Source organism: Labrus bergylta, chromosome 5, assembly GCF_963930695.1.
Source record: "Labrus bergylta chromosome 5, fLabBer1.1, whole genome shotgun sequence".
Lineage (NCBI taxonomy): Eukaryota > Metazoa > Chordata > Actinopteri > Labriformes > Labridae > Labrus > Labrus bergylta.
Window position 1 is genome coordinate 12,481,876 of NC_089199.1, and position 17,917 is coordinate 12,499,792.

Below are 17,917 nucleotides of genomic sequence, written 5' to 3' on the forward strand. Positions count from 1 at the left end.
CACAAGGACTGCAAATATGTAGTGGAGCATTTTAAGCACCAACTGCAAGTGGAAATGACAGAAATGCCATTTAAGGAGAGAGAAGCTCATCCTGGTTTACTGGGTTACAGACATTCACACCCAGCCAAGGCTGTTTTGTAGGACTGCTGGGAGCACAGTTACACATGTGTTTAAAGCTTTGGATGGGTAGAAATCAAAGCAGCAGAAATTGTAGGTCTGTTTAATACTGTATACAATATTCAGCACAAGGGTTTCAACTTCAGCTATCCCGCTCTGGTTATTTGAGTTGCCAGCCGTAGATCTGAATATCCAACAACAACTTCCAAACAGACATATAATGGGAGGATAGTATTGAGGTACATTGGGCAGCACTATGGTTAAAAGGTACTGGTATTTACAGATGACTTTGAATATCCTGAGACAAAGCAAACAGGAGCTGCTGTCTACATCCCACAGTTTAATAAAGCCATGAAGAAAATAACCTCAGACCACCTCTCTCAGTAGCCTATAAGCAGCTGAGCTTGTTGCTATTTTGATAGCCTAATGGCTAATGACTAGTAGAAAATAATTAGGTAATTGCCTCTGACAGGTGAGCAGCTCTCAGCAGTTTAAAAGTGTGTCTGCATTATGAAGTAAGGGTTTGATGGTTGGTCTTTGTTTGGGCTCCAGCTGCTGGGGTAGGGTGTTGACATACCAGCCAAACAATCACTCAAATCACAAACAGTGTACATGATAATTCTGCTGAGTCGAGCGGAAGGTATATCAACCATTAAAAGACAAATAGGAAAACAATGGCAAGAATACTTGGACACAAATAACATGGATAGGCATTTACAGAGCATACAGAAAAGAGTGGGTTTGGGATGAAGGCTGATTGGAGCCGAAAAGAAAAGGGAGGCGAAACAGGAAAACAGGATTAATTGAAAGAGTCTAGTGTTCTGATTTTTTTCTGATTTTTATTTCTGCAAATCTACTGCTCCACGCCACATGTCGGTAGGTAGCAGTAATGCACCTTAACCTGGTTTGCTAACCGAAAAAAGAAGAAGAAAAAAATATATATACGTACGTCACTTCCGCGTCACGTCACAGAGTAGAAACAAACGCGCGGCACTTAGTAACCCAAACAGTCCCTTCACATTACAGAAGGAAGTTTGTTTGGGTTTTATACGAAGGGTGTCGTTCTTCGTAGCTTATATTTCCATTGTTATGGTGTCGCCACTGGCCTGACTTGGCATTATGCAAACTAACACCAGAAAGCTTCATTCAGTTCAACCTCGACCTGTTGGTCCATCAAAACAAGTCTGCAAAGTTCCCACCAGAAGGGTTCCTTATAGAGTAGGATACAGCTGGAACAGAGGAGGAAGGCTCAAGGAACTCAGGATAAGGTGCTGAGACATTTGCTATACTGCATTTCGGCTTTTTTTTACTAGTATGTATAACTGAATTTTTCCAATTACTGCAGGCACTTGGCAAGGAAGTTCCTGAAGATATGGATTCACAGAACCTTTGGCCGTGTTCTTCCTCATAAAGCAAAGTAATACATTACACTATTTTTGCTAGCTGGATATAAGAAATTTACATTTTTTTGTTTGTCTTTACAGCTAGGGGCATAGTCTTTTCCACTTTTAAATGTCCTACCTTCAAGAGTCAGTTAATCTAAGGGGATATTTCATGTTGCAGGTCCCACTATAACAGCGTGGTCTTGAGACGAGCCTGGGAAGGATGGAAAGATGAGTGGTGGACGTCCAGGAGGGAGTGGAGTCTTACCATGCGAGCAGAGTGTCACTATAGGTACACAATACAGGATGCACATTGAGTCAGTCACGGACAGAGGTTGTGTGTGCATTCATTAAATACTTTTGTATTTCAGGTATTATCTGTATAACTTGGTGTTCCATCATTGGCGGATATTTGTGTCACTGCAGAGGACAGAGAAGAGCAAACTCCAAAATGCTCAGTTATTTGGTATGATTATGGCTTATTCAGTGATAGGATATTTCATCTTAATCAGAATCAGAAATACTTTATTAATCCCAGGGGGAAATTTGGTTGTTACCGTTGCTCTTCACACAATACAGCAGAAGGACTGTGTATATTAAGATATAGCAAGCAGAATTTTCATCCTGAAAATAATTTTCTGTTGTTAGCCGACAGGCAGCGGATGCTTCTGGTTTTGCACAGATTGGAGGTCTACACGGGCATGAAACGCATAAAGAAGAAGATGCTTGACTCTGCCCTTGAGCTGAACAGACTCACAACTCTGCAGTAAGATGATTGTGTTTGCAAACCAGACCTACATCTATTAAGTGGAGCAGATTCATCGTTTTCACAGTTGCATTTTGTTTCTTTTCTCTTCTTTTTTTGGCCCGTGTAGTTCAGCCTGGAGATTGTGGCAGGTTAGGCTGCAGCAGCATAAAGACCTGTATGCTTTAGAGGGCCAAGCCTTAAAACAGAGGGAGCTAACCATACAGCGCAGGGTAAAGACATGGTCTAATGCATCCATACATTCAAAATTTTAACACGGTGTTAGATTTTTTACATGTGTATTTATTTTATTTTATCAAAGGCCTGGCTTCAGTGGAAAGAGAGCCACACAACAGCTCTTTGTCAGAAAGAAAGGGAATCAAAAGCTGCACTTCACTTCATGCTCAGCCTGAAAAGAAAATCGCTGTATCGCTGGAAATGTTACATCTCTATTATCCAAACTAAGAAAGAGTCACAAGGTAAAACAAAAAAAAAAAACTTGATGTTTATTGGACTGCTATTCTAAGCTGTTAAACTTGACACACTCTTCATTTTTTTCTAGCTGTGATTCGACGTGCTCGCCATCTTCGTCTGTTAATGATGTCTTGGAGCAGATGGAAAAGCGCGCTGCATCTCAAAAAGAGCGAGGAGGACAGGCTGCAAGCTGCAGGGCGGTTGGCCATACGGATCACCCAGCGCAGTGCACTGAGGCGCTGGAGAGCTTGTATCCTAACACAAAAACAAACAAAATAAACATTCTACTTTAAAACCAACTACAAAATCTTAGTGAGAGAAAGTAAGAGCTACTGGTTATTAGCGTGGTTGTTTGATTCGTGAACTTCCAGTAGATGTGGTGCTGTGCAGAGAAAAGGCTGAAGAACACAGGATTGCATGTCAACATCACGAGCATTATCTTCTGGTAAGACCCTGTATAAAATGGAGAAACTGCATATAAACAGAGAGAGCACATTCATTTATATATATTCATTGCTGGGTGTTGTTGTTGCAGCGGGCTGGTTTTCAGGGACTTGTTCTTAATGTCATCAGGAACAAAACACATCGACTGAACAACAACATGGCTGTCCAACAATATCATCAAACTGTAAGTAACGAGCAAAACACAAAAAATGTAACTACAGTTTTAGATGCATACATACAGTATATAGAAACAGCATTTTTGTAACGCTCCTTAAAGTTTAAAATTTGTGTTTGCCTGCATAGTTGACAATAACATACTGGAAGCAGTGGCAGGACCGCCTGGAGGAGGCTGAAGACAAAAGTTATCAACCCCTTGCAGAAATGGCACTGACTAAACACAGGTTGCTTTTTCTTTTTTTTTACATCTCTCATTTGTTCTAGAAACGGTGTTTACCACAAAGTGAGAAACATTTCAGTCACTATGTTGTAGCATCAACAATAGAAATATGTCACACTAAGTTGCTTGTGTTTGCATGACTTGGGTTCAAATTTGGCTTGAAATGTTTTGTCTTCCAGCAAATCTCTTGTGAGCAGCTGTTTTCAGCGCTGGAGAGAAAAACTTGCTGATCAGAGACGCATACAGGTTTGATTACATCAAGACATGAGTTATACTTACAGAGCATAGATCAGGACACATTTCAGAAGTCATTCTAATAGAAACTTAAAACCTTTCCAACAATTACCACACATACAAATAATCTTTTAAAATGTGCTCTCTGATCAGGGTTCCTACATACAGTTAAATAACTGACAAAAATTCTTCATGTTTTTCTGCAGGAATTGGAGCATTGTGCAGACATTTGGTTTGCTGAACGCATGTTGCCTCGATGTTTCAACTCGTGGGTTGAGTTTACTCGGCAGAGAAGACTCGATAAACAGAGACGACACAAGGCACAAGTCTTTAATCAGTGAGTTACCAACTCCTCCGGCTGCCCACACCAGCTGACTTTTATTCATTCTGTTCCAAATTCCCACAGGTAAAAGAGTTTATCAGCCTGTTTTCTCTACTGTATTTCTATGACCCCGGTGTTATCAGGCAGCGTCAGTACACATGGGTGTTCTACTCCTGGTGGGGACGATCACAGCAGCACAAGGAGCAGATGCTTTCTGAGCGGATGGTGTGTTGGCTGTAAATGGAAACATAAACTTCTCTGTACTTTTGATTGAAAAAGAGAAGTTGTGTATGAAATACTGAGGCATAATTCACCGTTTTCAGGCAATCCTACAGGAGGAGCGGAGCCTGCTGCTGAGAGCCTGGAGATACTGGGGGAAGCGTACAGAGCAGCGGCTCATTGAGGAGGAGAAACGGGAAACTTCAGAGCATCTCTACAAACACACACTGCTTCACAAGACGATGACAGAGTGGAAGATCAACAGCACAGGGATACGAGACAGGTGGAGCCAGTTAAGTCCTGCTTATGCAGTTGAGTAGTGTGTGGAACTGCCAATCTGTTGGTTAAGATGTCTTTTTGATTACATTTGTTTGCATATCAGGCGAAATCTGGAACAGCAGGCTTGTCTTCAAGGTGACCTGCGCTGCATGAGGTGGGCTGTGGAAAAATGGAAAAAGGTGACCCTGAGGTTTTTCATTTGTCTATTTTGCACAACATTCATTCACAAAATATCTCAAAGGCTACAGTTCCTTTTTCTCAAGGTTTAAAAAAACATAATAACTTGCATCTTCCTCTGAAGACTCATTTTAAAGCTCCTTCTTGGATTATAAGCACAGGGTCAGATTCCAACACAAATCAGATGCACAATAATCGGTTTCAGGTGTGCTGTGTGTATGTGTGTGTTTCTGCAGTGTGTCAGTGACTTGTGTGTGTTTGTTTAGTTCGTTCATAGCCAGCGGGTGAAAAAAAGCAGACTGCAGCAGATGCAGCGTCACCATGAAGTGAAACTCCTCGAAAACACATATGTGGCTTGGAAGGTACATCTTCATTTTGTAACCTGGATCATTAAAGGCTGAAGTGATTTAAGATGGATGTTAAAACTGGCTCACTCTGTGACCTTTTTTTTACAGAAGCACACCCTACAGATGTCTCAGCTCTGTGGTCATGCAGAGGAACTATACCATCAACAAAATGAAAACTTTTGCAGGTATTGAGCTTGCATATTTATGAATATTCTTACAAAAGATCCAAGTTTGAGTTAGAGTTCTTAAATGAGGACCCACCAGTTGTTGATCAATGATACTGTCTGCTCCCATTTTTCTCATTCTGAATAATTCTCCTCTATCTGAATAATATCCCTTTTTTTTAGGAAGGTTCTGTGTGTTTGGAGGGAGAACACTGTGTTGATGGCAGAGGTCAGGCTCATGGAGCACAGAGCACAGAATCACTTTGAACATCTCCTTCAGCTAAAGGTTGTAGAGCAGTCTGGTGCCCTCATGTGTAAACATGCACTCATTCATTTTGACAGTGTCTTTACTGATTGCTTTCCTCTGCCCTGAATGTGTCAGGTGTTTCTTGCCTGGAGAAAAGCTACAACACGTGCAGTTTCAAAGCGTCTCCAGCAGAGGGAGGCAGTTAGCCGGGCTCAGAGGTCTTTAAACGAAGGTATCAAAGACCAAATGAAGTACACTCTCAACTTACCTTCATTATTATTTGATTTACAGACATGGAAAGTAAGTGTGGATTTAAGTTTCACTGATGCAGTTCAGTGATTCTTGGTCTTACTGCTGATTGACCAAATTGATGCACAATACTACACTGGCTATAATAAAAGAACACTAACATTTAAAATGTCATTACATTCTTCTTCCAAATGTCTTTCATATTGAGCTTATATACTATGTTTCATTTTTCTTAGAGATCAAGCATGTGTCTTTCCCCCACTCAATGTTTCCTTAGTGCAACTGCTGCGGTCTCTCAGACAGTGGAGGAAGCAGACTAGGGCGGCTCGGAGGGAGAGGATCTGTATGGAAAAAGCCAGGCGGCACCATGAGTCCAAACTTCTCTCTAAAGCTATGAAAGCATGGAATAAGCATCACTGCCAGTGGCGTCAAAATAAGGTCTTACCATCATTATTTGTGAAACTATGAAGCACCATTGTTGTCTTGATGCTGTCGCATAAATGTCTTCAAAATGTAAACATGTTATTCTGCAGGTTATGAAACGACAGGGGGTTTTGTTGCTGAGGTTGAAGATGTACCAGACATACTTTGAACAGTGGAGAGTGAAGGTTTGTTAATACTTCATTTCATCAAAACATTTCTGTGGACAGTTACTCTCTTTCATCTGAGTCAGTTTCCTTTTCTCAATGCATGCTAGATACAGATAGACGCAAGTAGAGCGTCTAGCCCTCTATTGTTTTTAAGAAGTTGTCACTTAAAATCCATTAAAGAGAAGAAGATTGGTCTTTTTTCATTAGCATAATGCAGCCCTGTATGGAACATAGGCATGAATCTGTAACAAGGTCAGGCTGATAGATGTAGTTTGATTTAGTGCAGTTGAACTGTTGACCAGATTTTGGTTTCCTTCCTGCCCACAGCTGCGTCACAGACACAGAGAAGCACAGCAGACTGAGCGAGCGCTCTGGCACTGGTCCCTCTCTCTCCAGGCCAAGGTGAAACCTGTCCACACATTCTTCTCTCGCTGATTAATCGAGCACTGAACCTGTAGATTTGACGCCTACTTGTTTATCGTGATGTTGTTTTGTGAATCTTCTGCAGATGTTGTGTGGATGGAGGCTATGGGTCACAGAGCAGCGCAGGAAACAAGAGCAGGTGGCCACAGCTGCCAAGGTCTACAGAGACCAGCTGCTGAGAGAGGGTGTGACATGCATCCTCACGTATGCTTCTCATATGAACGAACTCACAACAGGCCTTATTCAACCATGCCAAGATCATGTGGGTATCTGTGTTTATGTATTTTGTGTTTTTTTTCAGACATTTAATTTGAGTGTCAAATAAAGTCTGGTGTTTTCCTGCAGAGGTCGAAACATCTCCAGAGAGTGGTGAAGCGTTGTGCTCTGAGGTGGAAGCAGCGAGCTCTGAGTAAACCACAGAGGGGAAAACAGGTCAGAGATCAGCTGCCTAAAAAGAGTGTTACCTTCTGGTTGCCTGGGTCAAAGAGTGTTTCCCTGACTCACTCAGTGGAGCAGGAAGCTGAGGAAGGAGAGCTGAGAAAGCTGTGAGTCTGAGCCCCTGACAGGCTGTGAATCTGTGTGCAACACATGGAATATCAATCTTTCTTCTAAGTCTTTTTTTTTTTTTTTTTTTCAGTCTTCTCAGCCGTACACACCGACGTCAGCCCCGTCGCCGCGAAGACCTGTTCACATCTCCAGTGAAGACAAAGTACTACTACCCTTTTTCACCTTAAATGAAGAAACACAAATAACAGATTTCAAATGGGAACATGATGTAAAAAAAATCCTCAATACACTGACAAAAGCTTCTTCTCTTGATTCCTAGCCATCAGAAGCATTCTGTTGCAGTTTCAAAACCCTCACAGTTCAGTCCAGAGGAGCAGAGTCTGACAGCGTCGTCCTGCCTACATCATGCCAAAGTCCCAGTCACCTCCACACATCAGAGCTTCAGCATATCTAATGTGCCAACCTCTATAACACAGGTTTCAACTGAGAACTGTTCTCAGGCAAACCAAGACGTTCTTTTACCCCCCTCTGCTTTCATGACCACTGGGACCGACAACACGGTAACGACCCACGTATGTCATGATGATGATTCAATTCTGATTCAAGTGACTTTAGTTATATTTTATTGTTTGCTGTGTTTTTTTTTTTCAGTTTGGGAAGACAGATAGTGCAGGTGTTGTCCCTATGTTTTATAAACTCTCATCAGTTTTACCAGGTATGCTTACGGAATATAATAAAATGATTATTTAGCTTGGGTTATGCTGAACTAAAACCATTTTTTTGCTGTGCTCTTCTTCAACACAAACAACTAATAGCAGTCAGTGGAGAAAGTCTCGAAGAGGCATCTAAAGATTCAACTGCAGCTCTGACCAGAGAACTCCTCAGCATCCAGCTGGACATGAATACATACCAACAGGACAGGAAGCAGCTCAGGTCAGATATCTGCAAAGATATTTTTTCTAAATGTACAACAACATGTCTGCATAGTAACTGGTGTGTGTGTGTGTGTGTGTGTGTGTGTGTGTGTGTGTGTGTGTGTGTGTGTGTGTGTGTGTGTGTGTGTGTGTGTGTGTGTGTGTGTGTGTGTGTGTGTGTGTGTGTGTGTGTGTGTGTGTGTGTGTGTGTGTGTGTGTGTGTGTGTGTGTGTGTGTGTGTGTGTGTGTGTGTGTGTGTGTGTGTGTGTGTGTGTGTGTGTGTGTGTGTGTGTGTGTGTGTGTGTGTGTGTGTGTGTGTGCGCACTCAGGGCTTGGCAAAAACTGACAGAGGTGTTACGAAGTTGGCTGCAGACCAGTGGAAAGGACGAACAAATGGAAAAGACTGCTGTTTGTGAAGAGCTCAAGGAAGTAAGAGGACAAATTGTTGATTTATTTTATTAACACGGTTCACAGTTGAGTTTTAGACACCAGCATAGTGTTAGAAAATTGTAATCAAGTGTATCTTTTGTTTAAATATTTTGAAACAGATTGCATTATAATCCATCAAAACATTAATCATAAATGCAAGAGTACTTTTAAAAATCAAACTTTACTAATACTTGTTTCGATACCATGGATACCAACACACAATGAGTTCTTGTCCACACAGAATTGGGTAATTTCATATCGTCATTACCAACCTGCAAACAGCTGATCAAGAAAAAGTGACTGAACACAAACAAACATCTGACATAAAATGTGAAGGCAAAACTTCACATTGCTCTCCGTCTGTTGGCTACTTACTAACATAACTCGTGCCTCTTCATGAGACGCCAAAGAGACTTTACAAGACAAATGCTGACCTGTTTACTGTGTTGTAGTTGTACAAGTTTTGCAGGTGTGATGGAGGGTGTAGCAGAGAGGCAAGTAGGCCTGCAAGTAGGCCTGCAAGGTGCAGCTTCAACTGCAAGCAAACAAAAAAAACAACTCCTTCGTGCACGTTTGTGTGCAACTGTGGAAGTTTTATTAGTTCAGAAAGTAACAGCTGTGAAATAATCCAAAATGACATCTTATTTTTCTGATTCCCTGCTTTGTTTTCACATAGTGTTCATTCTCTTAGCCTTCTCTTTCTGTCGCTCGACCACTGTTGCTCTATCTTTCCCTCATGTCAGCTTTTAGTTTAAAATATGACTAGATCTTTTTTCATTAGCTTTGGTGCTTTTACTGAGATTGTATCATTTTAAAGAATGTGGAATTAAACAATATAGCAGTATTGTAAATGTTGAATGATGAGTGGATATACATTTAAGTGTCCTGGTTTCTTTTATTTTGAAAAGAAATGGGGCTCTTGAGGCACTGGTCATTAGAAAAGTTAACCACAGCTAATACTCAGATGACCTACACGGATGTTTTACATTCTGCATGCATTCTTTTGATGTCTTACTTGAACCATAAATCATGGGCTGTGAAAAACTCAGAGGTCACTTGAGGGTATACCATTTTTAATCACTGACACAGTTCTCTTTACCCAAGTCTCAGTTTTTTATTTGTTATATATTGGCAGTTGGAGGAGCGCATCTACAGTCTCTCCACTGACTTGGGAAAACGGAAACCAACGATGCAGCTTCATGCACAGAGGATCCAACATTTACAGACTGTCCTTCAGGCTTCAGGAGTTCCTCTTCTCTACCAGAAAGCAGAGGACGTACTGCGTTTACAGCATGGCGGGGAATAGTGCTTTTTCATGCTGTTGCTCATGAGCTTTTATTTTCCTTCTGGTAATACCAAAAAAACATACTCAAGAATTGTGAAGAAAACTTTTAACCAGCTGTAACACACTGTAGCATATATTTTTTTTTGCTTGCTTATTTGTCAGATTGCCCTTTTGGAACTCTTCTGCATTGAAAATGTGGAGAAAAAAATGATTTGTTTAATTCCATAAAAAGTTATTTCTTCATGTTATTTTTGATATTGAACCTGACTGAGCCTGTCCAGAAAGATAAAATAAAAACATCCTTACAGCAGCTTCCACCGCTACATCTACTCTTGAGATCTACAAAAACTTAAGAATGGGGTCGTACTTGTAACACATGGTGCTAAATATGATCCATATGTGGGAAAGAGTGACTTAACTGTTTTCTGAGGAGCTGGCTTGCGCAATACATTTTCTATTTATCCGTCAGTACAAGTGCCTCTAATGCTCTGGGAAGTCTAAGCAGGAGTATCAAGGATTTGAGACTACCAGAAAGGACAGCTGTTTGTTGTGCTCTGCAGGCTTCTTTATACAGACTTGAGATACAGTGGAGCAGAATGCGAGGATTTATTGCCATTTTTCTCTTTTCCACATTTGTCTGCTGCGTCAGGGGTAAGGTTTGTTACTGAACTAGATTAATGGAACTTCATTAAAAAAGTTATTTTTTATAAGAACATTTTCACTCTAGTTGTGTAAAACATTATTTTTTTGAGGTGAGACTTTTTGCTGATAAAATTGATCTTGATTCAATTATATAAAATCTTTTCAAGTTTACCTCAATAAAAAATTAAATTGAGATTTTCTGGATTAATATGCGCAAAGAGAAATGCATCAGATACTTAAACCTTACTGTGTAGCCTACTCGAATATATTTGTCTTGTGTTTAACTGGTGTGAACTGCTAAAATGTCCCCTACATGTTAGCTAAGAAGACGCGGTGGTGCACAGTATCTGATCCTGAGCACAGGAAGTGTGCAGAGCTTGCCAAAGCTCTGGTGGCAGTGCTGCCGCCCGCCGCCGTGGCTGCTTTTGCCAGACTCTCCTGCATCCGAGCGTCCAGCACAACAGACTGCATCGATAAGATCAGGGTGAGCACTGCTTCAAATCAAAGGACATTATTGCAGACAGAAAGTGTGCAAAGGAAAAAAAAACAACTGTTGCAAATACAGCTACATTACATTATGTTTGACTTTTTTTAAAATGCATATTTGAGCCCTTATTTAATCATTGGAAAATACTTTTTCTAGGAAATATGCTGAGTAAAGACCCCTCAGCAAGAAGTTGGATATTTTCTAAAATTGAGATTGAAATCTCACTCAGAACATTTTAATTTTTTAGGATAATTAAAGTCAGACACATTTGTTTGGCATTATACTTGACAGTTAATTGATATACAAGCCAATTGAAATATTTTTCAGAGGTCATTCTGTTATCGATAATGTGCTAAAGGTATCCACTAAGCAGGGCATTTTAAAAATGTAATTACTCCATGTAAACAAGTCTGTAATTACAATACTTTCTCTATAAAACCTTGTACATTGCAGTAGCTGTAATGTATTGTTCTTTATCAGCCACCATATAGGCCAGAAGCAAGCAGATCTATCAGTTTAGACTAGAGCAAGCACTGTTTTTCTTTTTTTTCTTTTTTTTTTTTTTTTACAAAGACATCTGCCACAAATAAATGAATTAGCCTCCAAATAGTGTGTGGTAATGGAAACCCTTCCCTGATTTAATTTGATGTTTTACATTTGCAGCTGTGTTGCATGGTAATGTTAACTAATGCTGTAATCTGTTATGTTGTAACTCCATCATCATCTGGAAAAGTGAAAGGCTTTGTCTATGACATAATGATCTTAACATATCTGTTCCAGGTGAATTTTTAATAAGTCTTTATATGAACCCTTCAACAGCACTATCGTAAGATCTGACTCCGTAATACTTTTTTTCTGTTTCAGGCTAACCGTGCTGATGTAGTGACGTTAGATGCAGGAGAAGTTTACTCCGCTGTGAAGCAGTTTGGGCTTGTTGCCATAGCAAAGGAGATATACAGTGAAGGTACGTTAACGTCACATTTCTGAGACTCTTCACTATGTCTCTGCAGCTTTGGTTCCTGAGTTAGATTTACTGTCTTTGTCCATGTGTACCTTCCTGTAGGAGGCTGTATTCTGTCTGTTGCTGTGGTGACAAACAGCAGTCTGGACATTCGCTTCCTTCAGGGCCACAGGAGCTGTCACAGCGGGGTTCGATGGACTGCTGGATGGAGTCTTCCTCTTGGCTTCCTGCTGTCCCGAAACTACCTGAGCTGGTCAAAGGAGCAGCCGCTCAGTCAGGGTAAAGAAGTGACCCTTCTGTGTGGAAGTTTCTTCCTCTTCTTCTCTATTTTTTACCCTACTGACTTGTTTTTCTCCTCTTGAGCAGACGTCAGTACCTTTTTCAGTGGCAGCTGTATTCCTGGAGCTGCAGCCATTGCTCCTGCTCTTTGCGCTCTGTGCCAGGGCCAGAAGTCCTACATCCGCCAGAAGAACTATCATTGTGAAACATCCCACAGTGAGCCCTTCTACAACAGCCAAGGAGCCCTCAGGTAAGGCATATAAACAAGCTCTCAGCCTATAGTGCACATTTGCAGTGATAGAAAAATACCAAAATGTCAAAACAGCATAGACACTGACATCCTCTTTGATTTGCCTCAGATGCCTGAGGAGCGGGGCAGGAGATGTTGCATTTGTGGACCACTTAGCTCTTGAAAGCATTGAAGGTAAACTATCTTCTATTAGACTTCTGTAAGAACTTCTGTACAACTTTCAAAACCTGGTGGCATTGGGGTTTCAGATACTGACCAAGTTATTGCAGAAAGTCCAATTTTAGTCTAGTCAGCTTTTTGGGTTTAAACAAACTTTTCTTTTATTAATAATAATAATAATAATAATAATAATAATAATAATACATTTAAATTATAAGTGCTTTTTTTCCCGAATTTCCCCTCTGGAGACAATAAAGTATTATCCTTTTCAAAAACTCAAAGACACTGTTTTATGTTATGGAATGATTTGTAGCAACTCAGTGGTTTGTTGGTCAGGACAGCTGAGCACAGACAAAGAGTTCCAGTCCAGCATTTTATTGTTCAAATGATTTAAACTTTTTCTTCTAGCAAAAAAAGGAAAAGGGGGTAACAACTGTTTTTGTCTATACGTCATCATTTCTGAAACATAATCATATCTCACAAAGGGTAATTGTCAAAATAAAAACAGGTAAATCTAGGAATAAAGATAAAACTTGACAAAAACAATCAATAACTCAGTGCAGTACATTGAGTACATACTAATGCTTTAAAGGGTGTAACATCTGTATTCTGACATCTCTTTTTTCATTTTCGGATTGTTTCTCTCAGGCAGCGAGAGAGACCAGTTCAGGTTACTGTGCACAAACGGCACTCAGGCTCCTCTCAGCCAATACAGAACCTGTCATCTGGGTCGAGGTCCAGGTGCCGGCATGGTCACAAGATTTAACTTCCGGAAGATCGCTCGCAGATTTCTAACGACAGTGCAGGTGCAGTTACACACTTTGTTTTCATGTAGTTGTCTTTTTACGCAAATAAAATATTCTTCGTCACTTTGTAGATGCTGTTTGGCCTACGAGGAAGGGAGAGGCAGCGCTTCCAACTCTTCAACTCATCTGCTTTTGGAGAAAACGACCTTCTCTTTAAAGATGTGACGGATAAACTTGCTATACTGGTAGACGACATGGACGTCAGTCAGGTGCTGGGGCTGGATTATGTGGCTCTCCTCAAAGGTCTCGGACATGAAGGTACTGGCAAATAATAGTGTGTGGATGTTACTTTTTTCATTCAAATCAGACTGGCTTTGATTTATTGACAAATTTTAAATTTGCATTATTGTAGGAAGCTCCCTTGAGGACAGTGTTGTGCGATGGTGTTGTATCAGCCATGCAGAGCAGATGAAATGTGAGCAGTGGGCTCTCAATATAAAGTCTGACCCCCTGGTGTGTGTCAGAGCTGTCTCAATGCGCGACTGCATTGAGAAAATTAAGGCAAGTCATTTTAGTCGGATGAATCCCAGGTTGCTGGGAAATCAAAGTTTGACAACACATGAAAAAACATCTAACCTGACAACATCACATGTTTTGCTACAGAGGGACGAGGTAGACGCTGTCTCTCTGGATGCCACTCACACTTTCATCGCAGGGAGATGTGGTTTGGTCCCTGTGGTCACAGAGTATTATGGTAAGACTATCTTCTTCTAGAGCAAAAGTCTACGCTCAGATTTTGTTTTTGAGCACACAACAGAGACAAAAGGGCCTTTTAACTGTGTATTTGAATTTTCTCTGTTGCCATCAGGACGTCGTTATGTTTTACTTGTGTTTTCTTTTCCTTTTTTTGTATGCTTTGATTTGTTTCCTCTGTGTTTTCTTTGGACTCTCAGAGAAGGACAGAAAATGTGTGCTTGCTGAAGGATCGACCCATTTAGAGACAGATGGTGAGGTAAACAAGCAATAACCCTGGCAGCTTATGTGATTAATGACTTTACATCAAAAGTGTCTCTCTCTCGCTTTCCACAGTGCTGCCCTTAGTGGTGGCTGTAGCAGTGGCAAAACGTTCCAGCAAGAATGTCTTTATTGGAAACCTGGGAGGGCGTCGTTCCTGTCACGGCCACATGTACAGCCCGGCAGGTTGGCTGCTGCCATACAGACACACACTGAGCCTGGAGCACAACAGCAGCTCCCCCTGTGATCCAAACCAAGGTACTGCCACAACAAAGTTTACACTTTGTATTTAAACTGGCAGCAATCATGTAAACACGTGACTTTCTGAGACACACAATAAAGGGATGTACATTTTAATGTACATATTATTACACACATGGTGTCACTTTCTCGTCTTTGTCTCCTCAGTTTACAACAACGTGTTCTGGAAAGGCTGTCTTCCTGGTTCTCAGGGCAATCTGTGTAAAGTGTGTATGGGAGGTACGGGGGAGGCAGCCACCAAACGATGTGCTGACAATCACAATGAGCGTTACTACGGCAACATGGGGGCGTTAAGGTATGGCTTACTTTAACATGTTATTGCTGCAGTGGCACGTACTGTATACAGAGTTTTATTGAAAACTTTAACAAGCATATTTTTCTGACTGATGTTTGTGGGTGTAAACCATTAATTTCATTTTGGTTTTATTTGTCCTGGTTCCAAAATATGTGTATTTGAGATTAGCTGCCACCCTAATACATCTGATGTAAAATGACTTAGTTTATGATACTCACAGCTTTTAATAAAAATGTATAGATGAAAGTGTTTTGGCCCCTTGGGAGCAGCTGTGAACACAACATATATTTTTATTATTCTTTTATTATAAGGCTGTGTTAAATACTTGATTCTGATTGGCAAATTACGAAATGATCTGCTATCCCTCAATGCGTCACTATTATTAAGAAGAACAAATCGTTAAAGTGGATGGTTACTACGGAAACGGCTCTTATCACAGACTCTGTAGGATTAACCTTAATAATGTCAATCTGCCAAACAAATACCGAATAATTTGACGTTTGTTTAATGCGGGCAAAGTAGAAAAGAGAGGATGACAACGGAGGAAAGAGGTTAAAAGACACAGGAACTGCAGGTTATGACAGAAAAATCTACAAAGCTGAAGATGGCACATGAAGATAGAACAGGGCAGATCATGGTAAGGTATACATAGATGTTTTAGAAACTGGGAAATAAATGAAAATGTCACTAAAATCCCTGACAAAGCAGAAAAACTCAACCAGGTCCTGTGCTGCTTCACATCGACCTGTTCACCTTGTCTCACTTCAGCATCAGTGAAAATGTTCAGTTTAATGTGAGAAATGGCGGCTTAATCCGCTCATTTTATGAAGGATACGGAGTTAATTGTTGCTATGGACGCAGCTCTAACTGTAGATTCCAAACGACTATCTGTTAAGCAGAAGAAATCAATCATTTTTAAGTCAATAAAATTCCAAATCAGTATTTTGTTTCAGATTATTGATTTCTTTTGTAAGTGGCCGTGTAACAATCAGGAAAATAAATAGTAGGCGGATTGTTGTCCCGGAGGAACTCCTTCAGGTCAAATGAGAAATACTGTTGTCTTGCTCACCCTGACCCTTCCATTCTGCGAATAACCCACTAACTGTAACTATGCATTATTCCTTACATAAGTCATGTTACACATTGATATGGAAAAACACTTACAGTGGAGTAGTTTGTTCTTTGATGCTGAGCTAGAGCTGATCTATTATTAAAAACAATGGCTAACAGCGCTCATGGTGACAAAAAACAAAAATGTAGCTTAGAGATGGATAAATAAATAGATAGGTAACTTTATTGATCCCAAGGGAAATTCAAAGCATCCAGTTGCAGTTTCCAAGAAAACGCATGATGCATGACTGAGATGTTGAATTTGGGGGCGGATTAGGCCTACACTTTATCAGTTGTTGAAAGACAGAAATTAACAGCATTGGCACTTTCCATAGACAGTTGCCTTTCTATCGTCACTAATCTGCAAATATTATGTCTATTTATGTCGTGGAGAGGGACTGTTTTTTGTTGTTGAAAATGTGTGTAATAATTTGGCTGAAATGACTCTTAAATCTTATACTTATAAAGGTGTCTGGTTGGAGATCCCAGTGGTAAAAGCTACGGTGATGTGGCCTTCCTTGAGCAGCACAACCTTCATGACAACATCCTCAGTGAGGTTTTCAAGACGAAGTTATGACCTGAAAACTCACACTAATGTATGCTTATTGTATCTCATTGTCATGCTTGACCTTCTCAGGTTTGAGCTCCACTGGTTGGGCAGAGGGCTGGACGTCATCAGACTTTGAGCTGCTCTGTGGTGATGGGCGTCGGGCTCCACTGTCAGAGTGGGAGAGCTGTAACCTTGGAGTTGTCCCTCCAAACACCGTCATGACGCGACCTGTGTTAACAGCGAGAGTGTATGACTTCCTGATGAAATCACAGGTCAGGGTTTAAAATCAGGGGTTCTTCTTTCCACTGTAGTTAACGCTTTATGTTTTTATTTTAAAGAAAAAAAAGGGGTTTTTTTTAGATATAAAAAAAAAAGTAGCCACACAACATATTTTCATGAGTAGTCTGAAATGAGCTCAATTTGATTTAAGTTTGTAATTACCAAATTAAATCAGTGTATTTGTATATTTACTCTTCTAAAGCTTTATATTCTAAACAGATACGTTTCAACAACCTTACAGGAAACTTTGACAGCTAACCCAAACACTGAGTTTAAGCTCTTTGAGTCTCAGCAGTACGGAGAAAGTGATCTGCTGTTTAAAGATGCAACTCAGTGTTTGGTCCACACGAGTCACATGACCTCCCAATCCATCCTCGGAGACGAGTTCTATAGTCATGTAGAAAGTGTCTTTAACTGCACACGCTCTGGTAAGATCTTGATCACTGGCCAACACCTGTTTTTCAAAATCAAAAACAAAGCAACTATCACAGATTTTAGTAGTTCTAATGTTTACATCTGTGCTTCTCATAACAGATATCCTGGAGTTTTGTGACCAGGATGTGTGCAGCATTTTCTAATGGACGTCATGGTTATGTTATTCAATCCCCCATCCACAAACTTGTTTCATCTTAACAAGATTACTTCAAAGCACAACTGGTGTCATCTGGTCTAACATCAAGATCAGAATTGAGTATAAAAGCTGAAGTGGCTTACCTTTAAAAAATAAAATAAAAATGTGTCTTTACCCATTTCTGTGCATGTTTCCTTGATTCCTAAAGATAATAGAAAGTAATTATGTAGCTTTAAAATGCCATATTTACTTAGAATTATGGAAAAAAAACTTGAGTTGCAGAGGAGGAAGTTATATATTAAGATTTGAATACAGTTGTAATTAAATGTCAAAGCTATACTGTTTCATACAAAGAACCTTCTGGTGTG

At 40.3% G+C, this 17,917-nt stretch overlaps 2 protein-coding genes across 3 annotated transcripts; both read left to right on the forward strand.

Moving 5' to 3' along the window:
- Window positions 1–1,091: 1,091 nt before the first annotated feature.
- Window positions 1,092–10,255, forward strand: sfi1 (SFI1 centrin binding protein). 2 transcript variants are annotated; one of them, XM_020651881.3, is made up of 31 exons: window positions 1,092–1,385; window positions 1,463–1,534; window positions 1,681–1,791; window positions 1,871–1,965; window positions 2,148–2,265; window positions 2,375–2,477; window positions 2,567–2,723; window positions 2,807–2,968; window positions 3,093–3,163; window positions 3,254–3,346; window positions 3,466–3,563; window positions 3,739–3,805; window positions 4,000–4,130; window positions 4,259–4,340; window positions 4,439–4,617; window positions 4,717–4,792; window positions 5,057–5,152; window positions 5,246–5,322; window positions 5,485–5,587; window positions 5,684–5,780; window positions 6,075–6,235; window positions 6,331–6,405; window positions 6,715–6,789; window positions 6,896–7,072; window positions 7,156–7,355; window positions 7,448–7,519; window positions 7,637–7,877; window positions 7,969–8,032; window positions 8,133–8,250; window positions 8,561–8,660; window positions 9,796–10,255. In XM_020651881.3, exons 1-31 carry the CDS (start codon window positions 1,237–1,239, stop codon window positions 9,964–9,966), a joined length of 3,591 nt encoding a protein of 1,196 aa, XP_020507537.3. In that variant the 5' UTR covers window positions 1,092–1,236; the 3' UTR covers window positions 9,967–10,255. The 2 variants fall into 2 exon arrangements, with proteins under 2 accessions (XP_020507537.3, XP_065810870.1); XM_065954798.1 differs by having other exon boundaries at window positions 8,136–8,250.
- A 146-nt stretch (window positions 10,256–10,401) lies between these two features.
- sxph (saxiphilin) lies at window positions 10,402–17,727 on the forward strand. Its single transcript, XM_020651882.3, has 17 exons — window positions 10,402–10,596; window positions 10,908–11,071; window positions 11,939–12,038; window positions 12,138–12,314; window positions 12,402–12,564; window positions 12,674–12,738; window positions 13,372–13,529; window positions 13,601–13,787; window positions 13,882–14,030; window positions 14,133–14,223; window positions 14,423–14,476; window positions 14,559–14,741; window positions 14,892–15,039; window positions 16,618–16,700; window positions 16,787–16,971; window positions 17,220–17,406; window positions 17,513–17,727. The coding sequence occupies exons 1-17, from the start codon at window positions 10,542–10,544 to the stop codon at window positions 17,554–17,556; spliced, it is 2,193 nt and encodes a 730-aa protein (XP_020507538.1). The 5' UTR covers window positions 10,402–10,541; the 3' UTR covers window positions 17,557–17,727.
- Window positions 17,728–17,917: the final 190 nt, after the last annotated feature.